The sequence below is a fragment of the Lithobates pipiens genome, unplaced genomic scaffold (assembly GCF_037356315.1).
Source record: "Lithobates pipiens isolate NorthernLeopardFrog02 unplaced genomic scaffold, aLitPip1_a1.2 Scaffold_143, whole genome shotgun sequence".
Lineage (NCBI taxonomy): Eukaryota > Metazoa > Chordata > Amphibia > Anura > Ranidae > Lithobates > Lithobates pipiens.
In genome coordinates this window covers 502,823-524,343 of record NW_027507732.1, presented here as the reverse complement: position 1 = coordinate 524,343, position 21,521 = coordinate 502,823, and the positions used below count along the sequence as shown (strand labels likewise).

The following is a 21,521-nucleotide window of genomic DNA, read 5'->3' as shown; positions in this document are numbered from 1 at the left end:
GGACAAAGGACGCCTCTCAGAACCTCAGACAACTTTTATCTCAAAGTATTTCACGATTTGCTGCAAAATTCCTCATCAGGATGACGGTGGTCTGTTCCCCAGAGACAGCCAGACGCCGCCGCCGCCGCCACCCCCCACCATGAGAAACAAGTATTCTATGACCGAGACCCCCCCCCCCCACCATGAGAAACAGATACTCTATATCCGAGACCCCCTCACTATGAGAAACACGTATTCTATGACCGAAAGCGCCCCCCCCCGCCCCACCATGAGAAACACGTATTCTATGACCGAGACCCCCCCCATGGGAAGACAAATAGTCCGCTCGCCAGAGACATCCAGACCAGCCCCCACCATGAGAAACAGGTATTCTATGACCGAGACCCCCCCCCCCCCAAATGTGAGAAACAGGGGTAACTTCTAGACTCCCGAACCCCCATTTCTGTACAGAGATCACCAGACCCCCCCCCATGAGAAATAGGTGATCTACTTCTGGACCCTCCCCCACAGTAACATTGACAGTGTTCATCAACCATTTCAGATCCCCCCCCCCCCCCCCCCAGAGACCTGCATGTGGAGTATGGAACAGTCCTAAATCTGCAGAGGTCACTTCCTGTCCTGGAGACACAACAGGAAGTGAGAGAAATCTGAGAGTGTTGTCACCGATCAGCCCTCAGAGAAATAGAATCCCCGCCCCCCCAAGGACACGGACCTCCTGGGAGGGGGCCCCCCCCTCAACGCTCCTCCCAAAATGAGAAATAAAACAATTATTTGGGTGGAGATGTACATCAGATGGACAGATATTCCCAAACCAATCCTGATCATTAAATATTTATTGGAAGTCACATCCCTACAGCTATGACAGTACAAGGTCAGGGGAGATCAATTACACAGAACGTCAGAGAAGGACCAATCAGAGCGATCCCCTGACATCGCGCACTCTTCACCTCCGCTGAACGCGCCATCACTGCTACAATGCTGCCATCTAGTGGAGGCAGAACGCATGACCGATGGACAGGCATCTACAGTACTGGAGGAGAGAAGGGATCAGAAAAACTTTTTTATATAATTTATTATTATTAACGAGATGGGGGAGGGGAGAATGTACAGGGGGAGGGGCTTAGAGATACATGGAAGCTCCTGCCAGGGAGAACCAATCCCCAAATATCACCAAACACCCACATACATAGAGGAACAAATACAAAATATCAGTAAAAAGATGAACCAAAATGGACCAATGAGAACAGAACATGAAGCGGGAGATGCGAAGCTCCACCCCCCCCGCCACCATAGGGATCACAGCTCCATATAGAGACCCGCGTCCTCCCTCCTCCGAATCTTCTCCTGTCCCATGCCACATCCTGAGGAGACAAATACCATCCATTATATATCACAACCACCTATACCAGAGTGCCTTACACACTACACCAGAGGAGCTTACACTCTAATGTCCCCTCCCCCACAGTCATACACCAATACATTCACAGTATATAGCTCCGACATATCCTCCTCACCTTCCTCATCCTCCTGGTCTCTCCTCTCCAGGTCCGCAGTGATGAACCAGTCATCTTCATCCATCACCCGTCTGGTCCTCTCCTCGCTCCCAGTGTACCCCATGCAGATGTGACGCCCCCAAACCCTCCATTCTCCTGTAGGCAACACGTGGCTTCTGCACCCCGAGAGCTCCTCGGAGGTCCTACAGAGAGAATAAAGTCCATTATATTGTCCTACCACGGAACGGCAGAAGATCCAGGAGAGGGACGTTCTATTGGCCCTTCGGGGAGAGAAGGAATAATCAGTCCTCCTATGAGGGAAGGTCCTGGGGAGGGTCATTGTCCCTTCAGGGAGGAGAGCAATGACAGAAGGTTCATGGACCATGTAAAACCCTGAAGGTTAGACAGGGGTGCCATTACATTTGCCAAGTGATAGTTGCCTTGGCCAATTGTTGGGTCAATAGATTTCACCCCAATTCTGGAATTGCTGCACTTCTCTCTTCTGTCACTAGGTGGGGCTGTATCTGGTGACATTAGATAAGACAAGGGCATTGCAAGGACCGATTAGGAATAGATGGGGCATCTCAGCCAATGAGCAGGGATCTTAAATCCCTTGGCCTGCTGGGAGAGCCTATGGGTGGAGTCGGGTGATCGGGGTTCTGTGCCATCTGGACGGCTGTTTGGGTGGACATGTGTTGTACTGCCTGGGCTGCTAGATTGGACCTATCCCGGGGACAATCCACCTCATTACCAGGGACCGCTAGATTGGACCTATCCCGGGGACAATCCACCTCATTACCAGGGACCACTAGATTGGACCTATCCCGGGGACAATCCACCTCATTACCAGGGACCGCTAGATTGGACCTATCCCGGGGACAATCCACCTCATTACCAGGGACCACTAGATTGGACCTATCCCGGGGACAATCCACCTCGTTACCAGGGACCACTAGACAATCCACCTCGTTACCAGGGACCACTAGATTGGACCTATCCCGGGGACAATCTGGCTGCTAGACTGTGAGGACCTATCCAGAAGCAAGAGAGCAGGGCAGGGTTGGTATTGTGGCTTGCAGTCCAACCAGAAGTAACAGTTCTGCCGGGCCCGGAGAACCCCGTCGTGGTCGGGGAGGGTAGAGGAGAACCCCGTCGTGGTCGGGGAGGGTAGAGGAGAACCCCGTCGTGGTCGGGGAGGGTAGAGGAGAACCCCGTCGTGGTCGGGGAGGGTAGAGGAGAACCCCGTCGTGGTCGGGGAGGGTAGAGGAGAACCCCGTCGTGGTCGGGGAGGGTAGAGGAGAACCCCGTCGTGGTCGGGGAGGGTAGAGGAGAACCCCGTCGTGGTCGGGGAGGGTAGAGGAGAACCCCGTCGTGGTCGGGAGGTAGAGGAGAACCCCGTCGTGGTCGGAGGTAGAGGAGAACCCCGTCGTGGTCGGAGGTAGAGGAGAACCCCGTCGTGGTCGGAGGTAGAGGAGAACCCCGTCGTGGTCGGAGGTAGAGGAGAACCCGTCACCACTAAGGGACCATCCACCTCGTTACCAGGGACCACTGAGTAACTGAAGTCCCGGAGCAGTATTCTCACCAACCGGGGACAGTGAAGAATCAGAAAACTTCAGCAAGTGCCAAGTAAGGGACCCAACCAGCAGAGGCGACCTTTCCAGAGCAGTCTTGGGTGTCCAGCCAGGGACCGAGCAGGCCAGTGGGGTGACACTTGAGGAGTATCTGTGAGGGCCAAGCTAGGGATGCTCGAGGAAGATACTGAGTGAGAAGATTGGAAGAGTTTAGGAGATCCGGTGGGCCAGTACGTGTGATAAGACTGGGAGCTCAGCTGAGTGAAGATCTACAGTAGGAAGTTGCAGAAGTGAAGGCGTTGCAACCTTTGTTGGAAACGGTTACAAGATTATTGCTGTAGGAGACAGCGGTCCTACTCATGCAGATGTGGTGTGCGGCTGGTTGCCTTTCCCTGCATGACTGCCTGCCTATAGAAGTCTCGGAGTCTGCCAGTTAACATTGCACAAGGGTGTCCTGGCCCTAACCCTCTCCTCCCACAGTTCTGTTCAAGAGACAAAATTTCTTGGCATTCAAGAAATTTCTGACGCCCACCAATCTACCTTCAATTACACCCACTATGCCTTGTTAACCCACTCTTCATAGGATGTCAGCTGTCCCCAACTCTGGAGGTCACCATTAGGCCTCTGGGGGCTCAGGACCTTGCTATAATAGGAACATTATATTGTCCCTCTAGGAAGGGGAGAGGTAGAACAGTCTTCATATGATGGAGGGTCCAGGTGAGGGATGGAACAGTCCTCATGACAAAGTAGGAGGGGGACATTATATACTGTCCCCTCTGAGGGGAAGAGAGGTGGAACAGTCTTCATATGATGGAGGGTCTTGGAGAAGAGGAAGGACAGGCTGCAGAAATGAAGATGTACTATAGCAGTGCTCTGCCATCTTTCTCAGAGTAGATTGCAGCTCGGTCATCTCTAATGTCGTCTAGATCAGTGACGGCGAACCTTGGCACCCCAGATGTTTTGGAACTACATTTCCCATGATGCTCATGCACTCTGCAGTGTAGTGGAGCATCATGGGAAATGTAGTTCCAAAACATCTGGGGTGCCAAGGTTTGCCATCACTGGTCTAGATGGTGTCCGTATTCTGCAGGTGATCTTCATAGTCTGCAACTTGGCTTCCCCCTTCTATAGTGGTCTCCAAATTCTGCAGCTTGGACACTTCAACCATCCTATATATTGTCTCCATGTTCTCTAATTGGGCCATTTCTACAGGTGGTCTTCATATTCTTCAGCTTGGACACCTCTACCATCCCCAGTGTGATCCCCATATTCTCCACTTGTCAGCCTCCACCATCCTATAGGTGACCTCCATAGTCTACAACTAGACTACCCCTCTACATGTCCTATAGATGAAATACACAGTCTTTATTTCAGCCACCTCTACTGCCCTATAGGTGGCCTCCATAGTGTGCATCTTGCCCACCTCTGTCCTATCGGTGGTCTCCATATTCTGTCTGTAGGACTCACCTTCCTGGCAGTGCCAGGCTGTGCACTCCGCTGGTTTCATTCATGCCGTACACTTCCAGTAATTCCAGCCCCAGACTCCTGTAATACTCCACCACCTCCTGGGTGACTGGCTCAGTTCCCATATAGCAGCGCACACAGCGATCCAACCCCAGAGCCTGGTGGGCAGGATGGAAGACCAGATGTTCAGCGAGGGAGTACCCCCAGGGCTGAGGGCCCAGCCTGCAATGAAGAGCACCAATCAGATGGAAGAGCCAACATCACAATATATGTGCCCAATACATTCAGCTTATTACCATCAAATCAGGGAATTTCACCCAGTCTGTACATTGTATGACGCCCTATGCCAGTGATGGCAAACCTCGGCACCCCAGATGTTTTGGAACTACATTTCCCATGAGCTAAACTTCATTGCAGAGTGCATGAGCATCATGGGAAATGTAGTTCCAAAACATCTGGGGTGCCGAGGTTCTCCATCACTGCCCTATGCTGTGGCCAGGGACCTTGGCATTACCATCTCTATAAGAAACCCTGGCTGTCCTCCAGCCTGGATCCCCTCATACAAGCCGGTCACAAGTCCTTATTAGCCTCCTACAGACCGGGTGCAGAGAGGGGGGGGTGGGGGAGTCTCGGCTCTCCTTTCCCTGGAATCGCTCACCTTCTGCTGGCCTGTAGACCCATTCCTCTGGCCCAACGGAGGATCTTCTTCTGTAGAGGATTCATCTTCCTGGCTGCCAATATCCACTTCCTCCTCACCTTCTCCCAGAACTGAGGGAACCCCAGAAAATAGGTGGGGTGCACAGCTTTCAGCGTTGATAGGATTGACCCCTGTGAACACAACAGTCTGAGTGGAGTTCTTCCATAACGAGCCAAGATCTGAATCGGACATTGTTAGGACCATATTCTATAAAATATCACAACAGTCAGTATTCCTGGAGAGTGGAGGCCCCCTTTACACTGTGCTCCTGTATGTGGACCTCTTTTCCTTAGTCTCTCTATGCTGTTGCCCCTGTGGGGGGGGGGGGGGGGGGGGGCGGACGACTCCTATACACGAACACCGTCTGGCTTTCAGGAACTGTCGTTTTGACAGACCTGTATATCTAGCCAAGCTCATGTATGTGGGGTCCCCCCATTTTCCAAATCTCTATTCAAATTCCCCCCCTTCTCAAGCACATGTATATATGGGAGTGCACCCTCCCCCCAGCCTCTGTGGGGCACCCCTCTGTCTCTAGTTCTGATACATGACACCCCCTTTTCTCCAGCCTCTCGGAGGGAACCCTCCTTTCCACAGCCATTATGTGGGAACATCCCCTTTCTTCATCTCCCGTGTCCCCAGTCCTGCCTTGTGACCCCCCCCTAAATTCCAGTTGGTATAGGGGAGGCCCCATAATCCAGGAACCAATCTCTCAGTAAAGCCTCCATTGGTGGTTACCTGGGGGTCTTTGGCCCTGGTGAAGTAAGTCTGGCCCCCACAACAGAGGGGCAGCCACAGGTCAAACATTTGGACAGTCATGTGATTTAGGGGCAAATAACTGACCACCCGCTCTTCTGACCCCAGACCCAGCGACTTCGCCATCACCCAACACGTCCAGGTCACCTGCAGAAAGAAGATATTCCAGAGTCAAGATGGTGGAATGACCCCACAATTCCCCCCTGTGCCATCTGTAGAGCATTACTGGCTGGAACTGAGGTGCTCCGATCAGGTCCTTCATCCTCAGAGTAAAATGATCATCCTTGTATGTTCTATGTATATAAATGTACATCTGGCACTGTGCCATACAAATAAAACCCACATCTGTACCCCAAGCAGATATTTCTCTCCCATCACCAATGATCACATCCAGAAAGTCTGAGCCCTTCTATAAGGGAAGCCAGGAGATTGGCACCATATGCTGAAAGGTTTCCTGAAAGTGCATGGAAATCTGGATATAAAGATCACCAGAAACATGGAACATGAAACCTGGCAATCTACTTCTAAAGGGATATCGCTACATTGTTACCCCTGACATTGCATCCCCGCGTTATCGATATACCCCCCGCCTTTGCATCCCCGCGGTATCATCGATATACCCCCCGCCATTGCATCCCCGCGTTATTGATATACCCCCGCCTTTGCATCCCCGCGGTATCATCGATATACCCCCCGCCATTGCATCCCCGCGGTATCATCGATATACCCCCGACATTGCATCCCCGCGGTATCATCGATATACCCCCGACTTTGCATCCCCGCGGTATCATCGATATACCCCCGCCATTGCATCCCCGCGGTATCATCGATATACCCACCGCCATTGCATCCCCGCGGTATCATCGATATACCCACCGCCATTGCATCCCCGCGGTATCATCGATATACCCCACCGCCATTGCATCCCCGCGGTATCATCGATATACCCACCGCCATTGCATCCCCGCGGTATCATCGATATACCCCCCGCCATTGCATCCCCGCGGTATCATCGATATACCCCCCGCCATTGCATCCCCGCGGTATCATCGATATACCCCCGACATTGCATCCCCGCGGTATCATCGATATACCCCCCGCCATTGCATCCCCGCGGTATCATCGATATACCCCCCGCCATTGCATCCCCGCGGTATCATCGATATACCCCCCGCCATTGCATCCCCGCGGTATCATCGATATACCCCCCGCCATTGCATCCCCGCGGTATCATCGATATACCCACCGCCATTGCATCCCCGCGGTATCATCGATATACCCCCCGCCATTGCATCCCCGCGGTATCATCGATATACCCCCCGCCATTGCATCCCCACGGTATCATCGATATACCCCCCGCATTGCATCCCCATGGTATCATCGATATACCCCCCGCATTGCATCCCCACGGTATCATCGATATACCCCCCGCCATTGCATCCCCGCGGTATCATCGATATACCCCCCGCCATTGCATCCCCGCGGTATCATCGATATACCCCCCGCCATTGCATCCCCACGGTATCATCGATATACCCCCCGCATTGCATCCCCATGGTATCATCGATATACCCCCCGCCATTGCATCCCCACGGTATCGATACACCACTGACATTGTATCCCCATGGTATCATTACCCCGACATTGTATCCCCATGGTATCATCTATATACCAGACATTGTATCCCCATGGTATCATTGTTACCCCTGACATTGTATCCATCATGGTATTTTATCGTTGCCCTCGTCATTGTATCCATACCATTGTATCATGACTACATTGTATCCTCCTTGTATACTTCATCTCATTGTATCAGGACTGCAGAGGAATTCATCGGCCAGGCTCCTAATGGGGGGACACCCCCCCCCCCCCCAGGGGAAAGTCTCCTCCTGCTGCTTCTCTTCCATGCCACCATCTTCAAACATCCTGCACAAGTCACCATTTGGGAACTGGCAGAGATTGGGTAGAGGATTTCTCATGCTTGTCGCTGGTTTCTGGTACCTGGATCCTTGTGTAGACATGCCATGGGGCTCTACATGTGCAGGAATGCCCCCATATCAGCCTCTGCCACTTCCCAAACACCAGAAGAGACGCATCATGTATGTGCGCGAGGAATGTCCCAGCACATGCATCCTTCAGCAGAACATCCTCTATTGACATCAGGGTCTCCATGTAATTCTCACCTCTGCCAGCAAGTACTGCGGGGCAGCAGAAAAAAAATAAACACGGCTTAGAAATTCTGAAAGAGGGAGGAGCCAGCAGAGAACGCCGGTTTAATGGGTGTAGCAACCTGGGGTTTAGACGGGGTTGCCAATTTAGTTTGCCAGGAGGTAATTATCCTGGTTGGTTAGTTGTTCGAGATCAATTGATTCCTCCCTAAATTCTGGAATTACGGCACCTTTTCCCTTCTGTCACTAGGTGGCACTGTAGCTGGTGACATTAGATTGACAGGGGCTTAGCAAGGTCAGATCATGAATGGATGGGGTGTCTCAGCCAATTGGCAGGAGTTTTTAGTCCCTTGGCCTGCTGCAAGAGCCTATTTGGGTGGAGTCAGGTGATCGGGGTTCTGCCCCACCTGGATGGCTGTCTGGGTGGACACGTGTTGTATTGCCCAGGCTGCCAGACCAGAAATTGGGCCTATCCCGGAGACATCTGGCTGCTAGGCTGTCTGAGGGCCTATCCAGAAGCAAGAGAGCAGCGCAGGGTTGGGATTGGGCCATGTAGTCCGAGAAGTGACAGGTTTTGGCAGCCGAAGAACCTGTCGTGGTCGGAGGTAGAAGGGAAGCTGTCGCCACCCATCACCTTGTTACCAGGGACCACAGTGAGTAGCTGAAGTACTGGAGCAGAATTCTCACCAACCGGGGATAGTGAAGAATCTGGGAACTTCAGGTGGTGATCAAGCCAGGGACCTAACAAAGGTGACGCTTGTAGAGCAGCCTTGTGTGTCAAGCCAGGGACCGAGGAGGTCACCAGGGAACCCTGAGAAGTATCTGGAGTGCCAATCTAGGGACCCTGCAGAGAGGCGGGGGCGACACTTGAGGAGATACCACTGAAGATTGGAGGAGCTCCAGGGATTCAGTGGCAGTGAATGAGGGGGTCTAGTGAGAGACCGGGAGCTCAGTGATCTGAAGAACTACAAGAAGTGATTGTAGTGGAAGTGAAGGAACTGTTAAACTGTTGACATAGGAGACCGCATTCCTACACATGGAGATGTGGTGTCCTCCTGGATGCTTTTCTCTGCATGGCTGTTCTGTTGAAGTCTCCTAAGGGTGTCCTGGCCCTAATCCTCTCTCACAAAGTTCTAACAGCTTTGCACCCACTATGCTTAACAACCCACCATATACAGAAGGATGTCAGCTATCTCTGGCCCCGGAGGTTCTCCGGCCGAAGGAGGCCAGGGACCTTACTACACACCCATCATTTCTTCTTGCATCTCACCCACCATGCTTGAAAAGTGGTAACCCATTCTACAAGGAATGATGTCAGCTTTCCCTAACCCTTGAGGTCACCATTTGCCCCCCTGGGGCCCGGGACCTTGCTACATGGGTCAACTTTACAACAAACCTTTACACAATGTTATATGAGGTTTATTGTAGGAGAAATAAATGTGACAGATACTGTAATCTTTGAACAAGTATGGATACAATGGAGCGATAATGATTAGACGCTACGGAAGCCAGGGGCCCACGCTACGGAAGCCAGGGGCCCACGCTACGGAAGCCAGGGGCCCACGCTACGGAAGCCAGGGGCCCACGCTACGGAAGCCAGGGGCCCACGCTACGGAAGCCAGGGGCCCACGCTACGGAAGCCAGGGGCCCACGCTACGGAAGCCAGGGGCCCACGCTACGGAAGCCAGGGGCCCACGCTACGGAAGCCAGGGGCCCACGCTACGGAAGCCATGGGCAAACCCTACGGAAGCCATGGGCAAACCCTACGGAAGCCATGGGCAAACCCTACGGAAGCCATGGGCAAACCCTACGGAAGCCATGGGCAAACCCTACGGAAGCCATGGGCAAACCCTACGGAAGCCATGGGCAAACCCTACGGAAGCCATGGGCAAACCCTACGAAAGCCAGGGGCCGACGCTACGAAAGCCAGGGGCCGACGCTACGAAAGCCAGGGGCCGACGCTACGAAAGCCAGGGGCCGACGCTACGAAAGCCAGGGGCCAACGATACGACTACAATTCTAAAGAGAAAGATACAATGAAAGATACCAAGAAACAATGTGAGATTCATTGAATGAATCTCCCCCCAAATTAGGATTGGAGATCATTTCCAAAAAACCAATTATGACCCTTGGAAATCTCTCCTCCTAAAGGTGTAAATTTTAGATGGATGGAAATTAAGAATTCCCTGTAAATGCCTCCAGTGTCTGCTCTCCAACAAGGTGACCACCAGTATGGTGTGGTCACCTTCCACTGAACTACAGCCACTGTGCTAGGTCCAAATCCCTGGCAGCTGAAGCCCCGCCCCCCCCGCTGGATGACCGACAGCTGAGATTGGGACTTATTGTAAAAGTCATTGCTGCTGGACTGTTTACACTGGACCTCCTGGCAGAATCAACAGGTAACGACAATGTTACAGGGGTACTCCGAAAAACAACGATCGCCGTTATGCTCTTCATAGACTCCATCATATATGGACTTTATTGTGTCCAGAGTTCCACTTTAACATCACCCATAAAATGAGGTCATTGGAGGTCTTACATTGTCATGGCTGAGAAGGATTCCCTTCGGCTCGGTGGCATTCTCATATACCACGGCGCAGCACTGGTTGGCTCTTTGCTGCCATATGACCTGATAAAGATGGGATTCCTCAGCTTCTGAGCCCAGGTCCATCAGCTGCTCCCACTGAAAATAGATGGACCAAGAGGATGGGGTGAGAAGACAGAGGAGGCCAGACGTGGAGAGGGCGAGAAGACACAGGAGGCCAGACGTGGAGAGGGTGAGAAGACAGAGCAGGCCAGACGTGGAGAGGGTGAGAAGACAGAGGACCGACATGGAGAGGGTGAGAAGACTGAGAACACACATGGGAAGGATGGAGAGAACGAGAAGACAGGACTGAGATGACTCACTGTGTAAATCATAGGATGAGATCCCTCCACCTGTCCTTCCCACTGCACGATCGCTTTCAGCCCTGACAGCCTCTCTCGTACCTGGAAAATGAATGCGATTGGTCAGCTACCCCTGTATATCCTCCTACTTCTACCAGGACCTCATGGTGGTGGAGAGTTTGTAGAGAACACCGATTGCTGCTCTGCGATTAATGGTAGAACCTACCCTGACCTCCAATCGTACATAAGCCACCAAGCCTGCCCTCTGACCCCAACAGGACAGAAACCACCAAGCCTGTCCTCTGACCCCACCATATACAGGCTCCTCCAACCCTGCCCTCTGACCCCACCATATACAGGCTCCTCCAACCCTGCCCTCTGACCCCACCATATACAGGCGCCACCAAGCCTGCCCTCTGACCCCACCATATACAGGCGCCACCAAGCCTGCCCTCTGACCCCACCATATACAGGCGCCACCAAGCCTGCCCTCTGACCCCACCATATACAGGCTCCCCCAACCCTGGCCTCACCCCACCATATACAGGCTCCCCCAACCCTGGCCTCACCCCACCATATACAGGCTCCCCCAACCCTGGCCTCACCCAACCATATACAGGCTCCTCCAACCCTGGCCTCACCCAACCATATACAGGCTCCTCCAACCCTGGCCTCACCCCACCATATACAGGCTCCCCCAACCCTGGCCTCACTCCACCATATACAGGCTCCTCCAACCCTGGCCTCCCCCCACCATATACAGGCTCCCCCAACCCTGGCCTCACTCCACCATATACAGCCTCCCCCAACCCTGGCCTCACTCCACCATACAGCCTCCCCCAACCCTGGCCTCACTCCACCATACAGCCTCCCCCAACCCTGGCCTCACTCCACCATACAGCCTCCCCCAACCCTGGCCTCACTCCACCATACAGCCTCCCCCAACCCTGGCCTCACTCCACCATACAGCCTCCCCCAACCCTGGCCTCACTCCACCATACAGCCTCCCCCAACCCTGGCCTCACTCCACCATACAGCCTCCCCCAACCCTGGCCTCACTCCACCATACAGCCTCCCCCAACCCTGGCCTCTCCACCATACAGCCTCCCCCAACCCTGGCCTCACTCCACCATACAGCCTCCCCCAAACCTGGCCTCACTCACCATATACAGGCTCCTCCAACCCTGGCCTCACTCACCATATACAGGCTCCTCCAACCCTGGCCTCACTCACCATATACAGGCTCCTCCAACCCTGGCCTCACTCACCATATACAGGCTCCCCCAACCCTGGCCTCACTCCACCATATACAGGCTCCTCCAACCCTGGCCTCACTCACCATATACAGGCTCCTCCAACCCTGGCCTCACTCACCATATACAGGCTCCCCCAACCCTGGCCTCACTCACCATATACAGGCTCCTCCAACCCTGGCCTCACTCACCATATACAGGCTCCCCCAACCCTGGCCTCACCCCACCATATACAGGCTCCCTCAACCCTGGCCTCACTCACCATATACAGGCTCCCCCAACCCTGGCCTCACTCACCATATACAGGCTCCTCCAACCCTGGCCTCACTCCACCATACAGGCTCCCCCAACCCTGGCCTCCCTCAGCATAGTGGCTCCTGCAACACTGACCTCTAACCATTCCATATAGAGGCTTCCAATCCTGACATCTGATCCCACAGTAAAGACACCAACCCTGTACTCGTGACATTTTACAGACCCCTCCATACAGACGCCTCCAACCCTGACCTCCGACCCCCAGACGCCTCCAACCCTGACCTCCGACCCCCAGACGCCTCCAACCCTGACCTCCGACCCCCAGACGCCTCCAACCCTGACCTCCGACCCCCAGACGCCTCCAACCCTGACCTCCGACCCCCAGAAGCCTCCAACCCTGACCTCCGACCCCCAGACGCCTCCAACCCTGACCTCCGACCCCCAGACGCCTCCAACCCTGACCTCCGACCCCCAGACGCCTCCAACCCTGACCTCCGACCCCCAGACGCCAACTTACACTGACTCAAGACAGTACTGAGGAATCTGTGGCAGAACTCTACAGAAAACCTGTGTTGGAAACCATGGATTCAGATCCAATTGCCCTGCCAGACTTGGGACAACTATTTGTGTTCTTTAAATAGGTCTTCCGCACAATTACAACACCTCAGTCTGTCTTTATACTAGCTCTCCATGCTCCTGTAAAGCAGAACTCCCACCAAGACAAGGGTGACAGCTGAGCCGATAATAGTTTTGCACAGTCCTGTCAGTCTTACACATGAACCAAGCTTACAGGAGGGGACAGAAATTATATCTGCTGCTCACTCACCTCCAGGATCTTCTGTAGCTGCTGACCATTCTGCACCATCACTACCTGAGCCTGGGAGTCCAGAGCTGCACCAAGGCAAAACAACCCAGTGCATGATGGGTCAACACCGACCGCCACACCCCTATAGAGGAGAGGAGAGGAACGTTACACAGCAAGTGTGACCCCCCGAGCATTTACAATTTCACCTCCATATACCGATTGGCTGTAATCTCCATCCCCAGGGAGCCAATGGGGTCACAGCCAGGATGTTTTCTGTTTTGTGCTACACCCCCTAGTTCTCAATCCCCACCCCTGCAGTTCTCAGATTGGACAGCACACCCCCACGAAGTACTATGCCTTGTCAATGTCTTACCCGGCCATGATGGCTCCAATCTGAGCGATGAACCATTGAGGAGAGCTTTGTCCCAGGATCAGAACCCCACAGAACCGAGCCAGGCCCAACTACAACACAGAACACAGTGCAAGATGTCTTATGCTGTACCACATTTCATACAGAGATCTGCAGACTTACCACCTAGTGGTCAACTACCATGTATACCCTAAAACCCTTCATGACCTCCCACACCCAAGAAATCCTGAACACGTCCCAGCACATCCTCTGGCCCCCCACACCCAAGGGCCCGCCGCATCCTCTGGCCCCCCACACCCAAGGGCCCGCCGCATCCTCTGGCCCCCCACACCCAAGGGCCCGCCGCATCCTCTGGCCCCCCACACCCAAGGGCCCGCCGCATCCTCTGGCCCCCCACACCCAAGGGCCCGACGCATCCCCTCGCCCCACCGCCAGGGACCCGCCGCATCCCCTCGCCCCACCCCCAGGGACCCGCCGCATCCCCTCGCCCCACCCCCAAGGACCCGCCGCATCCCCTCGCCCCACACCCAAAGGACTCTTTCCCACGCTCCATACCCAAGAAACCTTATGTGCCTTAAGCATATGCCTGTTGGGGAAAAGGGCTATTAGGCACGATACACAACTTGCATTAAACTTACACCATGCACCCCCCAGAGAGCCATTGCTCTACAGGGAGCCATTTCTCTTACCCTGAGGAGCCCTCTGGCCACCATCCAGCACTGCTTCTGATACTGCAGGTAAGTCATTTTCTCCCAGCCGTCACCCGTCCACATACACAGCGCCGTCTGCTTGCCGAACTCCATCACTGCCTGCGAGAAGAACTCCGGCACAGTAAGGGGGCGGATGGATGCAGTTCCAGATCCTTCCATCCTCAGGGTGACGGCGCTGTTCCTGTGTGCTGTCCAGAGGGACTCCGCGGGGGCCAGATGTTTGCCACTTGTTTGCCCCTGCCTCAGAGCTGCAACACACAATACAAAGACAATTTATAGTTTCCTGCCATGAATAAGTAATCAAGGAGAATCACCAATCGATACGGAGTTTACTTCACCCCAAACTGATCACAGGCCATCATTTACAAATGGAAAGATCCAGGAAAAGGCACTGATGTTTATTCACATTGTTGTGATCACTTTTCTCTGCCAGTTTGAAATTTTTTAAAAAAATTGGAGGAACGTAAAGGATGGTGTGGGGGTGTGAAACGATTCTAGGCTCCCCCCAGGGCACGAGGTGGAATGGAGTGGCCCACGGTCCCCTCCCCCGCCCCAGGGCGGAATGGGTCATCCCTTAGCGCCCCCCCCCCCCGGGTGGAATGGGTCATCCCTTAGCCCCCCCCCCTCCAGGTTGGAATGGGGCTCCCCTAGGCTCCCCCCCAGGATACAGAGTGGGCAGCTGTAGGCCCACACTTCTATGTTTTCTAGTGCCGCTCAATTTCTGATTGGTGGCTGTGTAGTAATAAAGATCATTGTGCGAGAAATTTATCATATTCTTTACAAATATCAGATTCCTCTACACCGAATCCCACATAAAGATGAAATCAGGATTATTTCATATGGCAGTGCAAAGGCCAATCAGCAAGCTTGGTTTGGAGTATTTCTGCTAGAGGTTACCACAATGCTTGGGTTAAAAATGTAGAATTAAGGCTTACACTCCAGGTGGTGTGCTGTGGTAGCCTCCTCACAATGCTCCTTTTTGGATTCCTCAGATTTATCTTGGTCTCCTTCATTGTGGGAATCCTTTTCAGAGTTTTCTTTGTTATAGTCTTTAGGTTCCCTTGTAATTTCCTGACATTTCACACGTCTCCCATCCTGTGTTGGGCTCCTCTCCTCGTCTGCCTCTAGTTGTGCATTCTCTCCACCTGGAAGTTCTTCATGTTTCAACCCAGAGGTTTCCTGTTCAGCAGGCCGTGTCTCCTGGGCCTCATCTTCTGGGTTATCAGGTTGTGGTTCAGCCATGACCTCCTGGGGCTTAGAAGGTTCTGATACATCTGTGGTCTTCGTCTCATCTTCTCCCTCTGATTTAGTAGGTTCCAGAGTCCCATCTGCCTCTTCTGGTGTTGTAGGCTCTGGTTCCAGAGCCCCATCTCCTTCTGGTTTAGTAGGCTCTGGTTCCCGAGTCCCATCTTCTCCTTCTGGTTTATGAGGCTCTGGTTCAGTTGTGGTCTCCTGAATTCCCTTGTGTTCTCTCGTTTCTTCCTCAAGGTCTCCATCACACGTCTGCTCGGGATTGTTCTTTTCCTCATACGTATTGGTTTGGTGGGGCTCATCGCCTTCCTGTTGTCTGACAGGGGAACTATGAGGATGATGAGAGTCTTCCTCCTGGCTGGATGTGTCATCTCTTTCATTTTGATTGGGTTCTGCAGGGTCAGGCGATTTTACTTCATTCTCATTTCTTGGGCCTTCAGCCTCCGGCACGGTCTCCCAGGACTCCCCTTCTTCACACTCACCATCTGCTTGTACAGGCCATTTCTCATTGTCGGCCTTCTCCGGGGACTTTTTCTGGGAGGACTCTGGATTCTGTTCTTGCCCGTAGTCACATTCGCTGACATCCACAAAGCTGCATTAAAAGAAAAAAAATGCAAATTAACACAAATAACCCCGGAGTGGCCTAAGAAGAAGGTTAGGAAGGTTTGCTGTATTTCTGTGCCTAACACAACTATGGCCCTCATCGTCTCATCCTTTGCTGGAATTAGGAAAGTGGATTGGTTGGTTACTATAGGCAGGTCCTTCAGAAACATTCAGTTACAACATCAAAGTGTCACATGCAAGTCACATGACAAATTACAGTGGACATTGGGCACACCTGCAACACCTTCCCCGGAGGATCAGCCATTACATGATTAGAACGTGCTGATCTCCAACAGTAGAGAGCAAAATATGCCACCAAAAACTACAAACTTTCATTGGATTACTTCCAACTGGGCACAAGACAATACTGCTGCAATGGCCAGAAGATCCAGATAAAGTGACCAGAACATCCCTTATTCCACAAGATCAGGATTGTTCCTAAAGAGCTTGGAAAAGCTTTAGAATAAGACGTTTGCTGACCTTCATAAATAGGATTGGAAGAGGACTGGGCGGTGGTCATTTTCTCTCTCCGCTGATGGTGTATCGGGGTCTGTGGAGGAACAGTTCTGCCTAGAGGACCAACAGCCCACATTTTCTTTGTGAAATTGATGTCTCTAAACAGAAGTGATCCGGATCACGTTGTCTCGTCGGATATTAACCCTCGCCCAAATGTCTGTATTGGAGTCTGGAGGGGCTGAACCCCGTCAGGCTTATATCCTCTCTGGGAAGATCCAACTCTGTCTGGGACAGACTGATGGAAATTCAAAATCCAGCTGTAGCTAGAAAGACCTGAGAACCTGTTCTGGTGACAACTGTCTAAAGCTCGCCATACAAATGTTTTCATTCAGCCTGAATGAAAAACACCAACAGATTCCTCCATCAATGCTATACAGCATGGACCTACACATTATATATATATATATATCTATATCACCAACATGGTCACCCACAAGCCTTGTCCTTGCCAGAAATGTTTAGTCTCTACATACTAAATCTATTGCACGCATGAAGAGATGCAGATTTTGTACCCCTACAATTCATTGGCACTTCTAAGGGGCATTTCATGGAGAAACATCTCAACTTCCTTCACAATTGCACCCAATATTCTATTTCTTGCAAATCAAAGACTACACCCATCCAGGAGACCCTCCATTACCCTCCCAGGAGAAGAGCCCTCGCCCATCCAGGACACCCTCCATTACCCTCCCAGGAGAAGAGCCCTCACCCATCCAGGAGACCCTCCATTACCCTCCCAGGAGAAGAGCCCTCGCCCATCCAGGACACCCTCCATTACCCTCCCAGGAGAAGAGCCCTCACCCATCCAGGAGACCCTCCATTACCCTCCCAGGAGAAGAGCCCTCGCCCATCCAGGACACCCTCCATTACCCTCCCAGGAGAAGAGCCCTCACCCATCCAGGAGACCCTCCATTACCCTCCCAGGAGAAGAGCCCTCGCCCATCCAGGACACCCTCCATTACCCTCCCAGGAGAAGAGCCCTCACCCATCCAGGAGACCCTCCATTACCCTCCCAGGAGAAGAGCCCTCGCCCATCCAGGACACCCTCCATTACCCTCCCAGGAGAAGAGCCCTCACCCATCCAGGAGACCCTCCATTACCCTCCCAGGAGAAGAGCCCTCGCCCATCCAGGACACCCTCCATTACCCTCCCAGGAGAAGAGCCCTCACCCATCCAGGAGACCCTCCATTACCCTCCCAGGAGAAGAGCCCTCGCCCATCCAGGACACCCTCCATTACCCTCCCAGGAGAAGAGCCCTCACCCATCCAGGAGACCCTCCATTACCCTCCCAGGAGAAGAGCCCTCGCCCATCCAGGACACCCTCCATTACCCTCCCAGGAGAAGAGCCCTCACCCATCCAGGAGACCCTCCATTACCCTCCCAGGAGAAGAGCCCTCGCCCATCCAGGACACCCTCCATTACCCTCCCAGGAGAAGAGCCCTCACCCATCCAGGAGACCCTCCATTACCCTCCCAGGAGAAGAGCCCTCGCCCATCCAGGACACCCTCCATTACCCTCCCAGGAGAAGAGCCCTCACCCATCCAGGAGACCCTCCATTACCCTCCCAGGAGAAGAGCCCTCGCCCATCCAGGACACCCTCCATTACCCTCCCAGGAGAAGAGCCCTCACCCATCCAGGAGACCCTCCATTACCCTCCCAGGAGAAGAGCCCTCGCCCATCCAGGACACCCTCCATTACCCTCCCAGGAGAAGAGCCCTCACCCATCCAGGAGACCCTCCATTACCCTCCCAGGAGAAGAGCCCTCGCCCATCCAGGACACCCTCCATTACCCTCCCAGGAGAAGAGCCCTCACCCATCCAGGAGACCCTCCATTACCCTCCCAGGAGAAGAGCCCTCGCCCATCCAGGACACCCTCCATTACCCTCCCAGGAGAAGAGCCCTCACCCATCCAGGAGACCCTCCATTACCCTCCCAGGAGAAGAGCCCTCGCCCATCCAGGACACCCTCCATTACCCTCCCAGGAGAAGAGCCCTCACCCATCCAGGAGACCCTCCATTACCCTCCCAGGAGAAGAGCCCTCGCCCATCCAGGACACCCTCCATTACCCTCCCAGGAGAAGAGCCCTCACCCATCCAGGAGACCCTCCATTACCCTCCCAGGAGAAGAGCCCTCGCCCATCCAGGACACCCTCCATTACCCTCCCAGGAGAAGAGCCCTCACCCATCCAGGAGACCCTCCATTACCCTCCCAGGAGAAGAGCCCTCGCCCATCCAGGACACCCTCCATTACCCTCCCAGGAGAAGAGCCCTCACCCATCCAGGAGACCCTCCATTACCCTCCCAGGAGAAGAGCCCTCGCCCATCCAGGACACCCTCCATTACCCTCCCAGGAGAAGAGCCCTCACCCATCCAGGAGACCTCCATTACCCTCCCAGGAGAAGAGCCCTCGCCCATCCAGGACACCCTCCATTACCCTCCAGGAGAAGAGCCCTCACCCATCCAGGAGACCCTCCATTACCCTCCCAGGAGAAGAGCCCTCGCCCATCCAGGACACCCTCCATTACCCTCCCAGGAGAAGAGCCCTCACCCATCCAGGAGACCCTCCATTACCCTCCCAGGAGAGAGCCCTCGCCCATCCAGGACACCCTCCATTACCCTCCCAGGAGAAGAGCCCTCACCCATCCAGGAGACCCTCCATTACCCTCCCAGGAGAAGAGCCCTCGCCCATCCAGGACACCCTCCATTACCCTCCCAGGAGAAGAGGCCTCACCCATCCAGGAGACCCTCCATTACCCTCCCAGGAGAAGAGCCCTCGCCCATCCAGGACACCCTCCATTACCCTCCCAGGAGAAGAGCCCTCACCCATCCAGGAGAACCTCCATTACCCTCCCAGGAGAAGAGCCCTCGCCCATCCAGGACACCCTCCCATTACCCTCCCAGGAGAAGAGCCCTCACCCATCCAGGAGACCCTCCATTACCCTCCCAGGAGAAGAGCCCTCGCCCATCCAGGACACCCTCCATTACCCTCCCAGGAGAAGAGCCCTCACCCATCCAGGAGACCCTCCAATTACCCTCCCAGGAGAAGAGCCCTCGCCCATCCAGGACACCCTCCATTACCCTCCCAGGAGAAGAGCCCTCACCCATCCAGCAGACCCTCTCTTACCTCCAGGAGAAGAGCCCTACCCATCCAGCAGACCCTCTATTACCCTCCCAAGAGAAGAGCCCTCACCCATCCAGCAGACCCTCTATTACCCTCCCAGGAGAAGAGCCCTCACCCATTCAGCAGACCCTCCATTACCCCTCCAAGAGAAGAGCCCTCACCCATCCAGCACATGCACCATTACCCTTCCAGTAGGAGACTTCACCCATCCAGCAGACCCCTCCATTACCCTCCCAGGAGAAGAGCCCTCACCCATCCAGGAGACCCTCCATTACCCTCCCAGGAGAAGAGCCCTCACCCATCCAGGAGACCCACCATTTCCCCTTCCACTGGAAGAGACTACACCCATTTCAGCAGACCCTCCATTACCCTCCCAAGAGAAGAGCCACCAGTAGAAGAGCCCATTGCCCACCCAGTAGAAAAGACTTCACCCATCCAGCAGACATTCTAGTTACCTCTCTGTGGAGTCTCCTTCATTGGGATCTGCTGAGGCCATTGGGTCTTCTGCTGTAAAACAAACAATTTCAGGTTGTTGGAACGTTTAGAAACCTGTTCTCTCTGTTCTCTCTCTTCCCCCCCCCCCCCCCCCCCCAAATTTATAACCTACAGAGCAGCAAAAAAATACAAATCAGTGTAACCGCAATGGAGCAAAGTCTGGTGGGAAGTGTGCCAAGTTCTTCATCAGACGGCTGGATTTGTCACAGGAGTCTGGATTTGGGTTCAGAGGATCAAAGGGTTAGTACACTGCTACAGGCTGAGTGCATCTGAAGGCAGCCACAAGACAGCATGTGGAAGATCAGGGCACCTTTTTAGATTTAATGCCCTCTGTGGTCCCCATTGGGGAGATTTTATTTACTTGTCCTGGTGTCACAGTGGTGGGAAATGCTAAATAAGTGCCAAATGTTACAGTCCATGAAGAGGAACTAGAATAATGATGAGCACAACTGTCCTGGTGATAACCAAGGGACTTCCTCTCACTTCCTATTGAGTCTCTGGACAGGAAGTGAAGGGAAATCTCCCCCTGGGGGGGGGGAGGGGGGGCAACAACCCTTGTACAATTTTGGCTGCACCCAAATCATAACGTAAAAGCTTGTGTCCACTTCTAACAATTGGATAGAATATCATATCTGATCACCTCCAGCTGCCCAGAGAGAAGCCCGCAAAGGGGACCTCCCGCTGCCCAGAGCAAAGCCCGCAAAGGGGACCTCCCGCTGCCCAGAGCAAAGCCCGCAAAGGGACCTCCCGCTGCCCAGAGCAAAGCCCGCAAAGGGACCTCCCGCTGCCCAGAGCAAAGCCCGCAAAGGGGACCTCCCGCTGCCCAGAGCAAAGGCCCGCAAAGGGGACCTCCCGCTGCCCAGAGCAAAGCCCGCAAAGGGGACCTCCCGCTGCCCAGAGCAAAGCCCGCAAAGGGGACCTCCCGCTGCCCAGAGCAAAGCCCGCAAAGGGGACCTCCCGCTGCCCAGAGCAAAGCCCGCAAAGGGGGACCTCCCGCTGCCCAGAGCAAAGCCCGCAAAGGGGACCTCCCGCTGCCCAGAGCAAAGCCCGCAGAGGGGACCTCCCGCTGCCCAGAGCAAAGCCCGCAGAGGGGACCTCCCGCTGCCCGCAA

At 54.1% G+C, this 21,521-nt stretch overlaps 1 protein-coding gene across 1 annotated transcript; it reads right to left on the bottom strand.

Moving 5' to 3' along the window:
* Positions 1-815: 815 nt before the first annotated feature.
* Positions 816-20,469, bottom strand: LOC143981386 (long-chain-fatty-acid--CoA ligase ACSBG2-like). The gene is made up of 12 exons (XM_077479203.1): positions 20,371-20,469; positions 15,361-16,268; positions 14,405-14,673; positions 13,719-13,807; positions 13,367-13,487; positions 11,054-11,134; positions 10,686-10,829; positions 5,961-6,125; positions 5,187-5,356; positions 4,532-4,750; positions 1,515-1,696; positions 816-1,361 (listed from the first exon to the last, which is right to left on the bottom strand). The coding sequence occupies exons 1-12, from the start codon at positions 20,409-20,411 to the stop codon at positions 1,297-1,299; spliced, it is 2,454 nt and encodes an 817-aa protein (XP_077335329.1). The 5' UTR covers positions 20,412-20,469; the 3' UTR covers positions 816-1,296.
* Between the last annotated feature and the right edge of the window lie 1,052 nt (positions 20,470-21,521).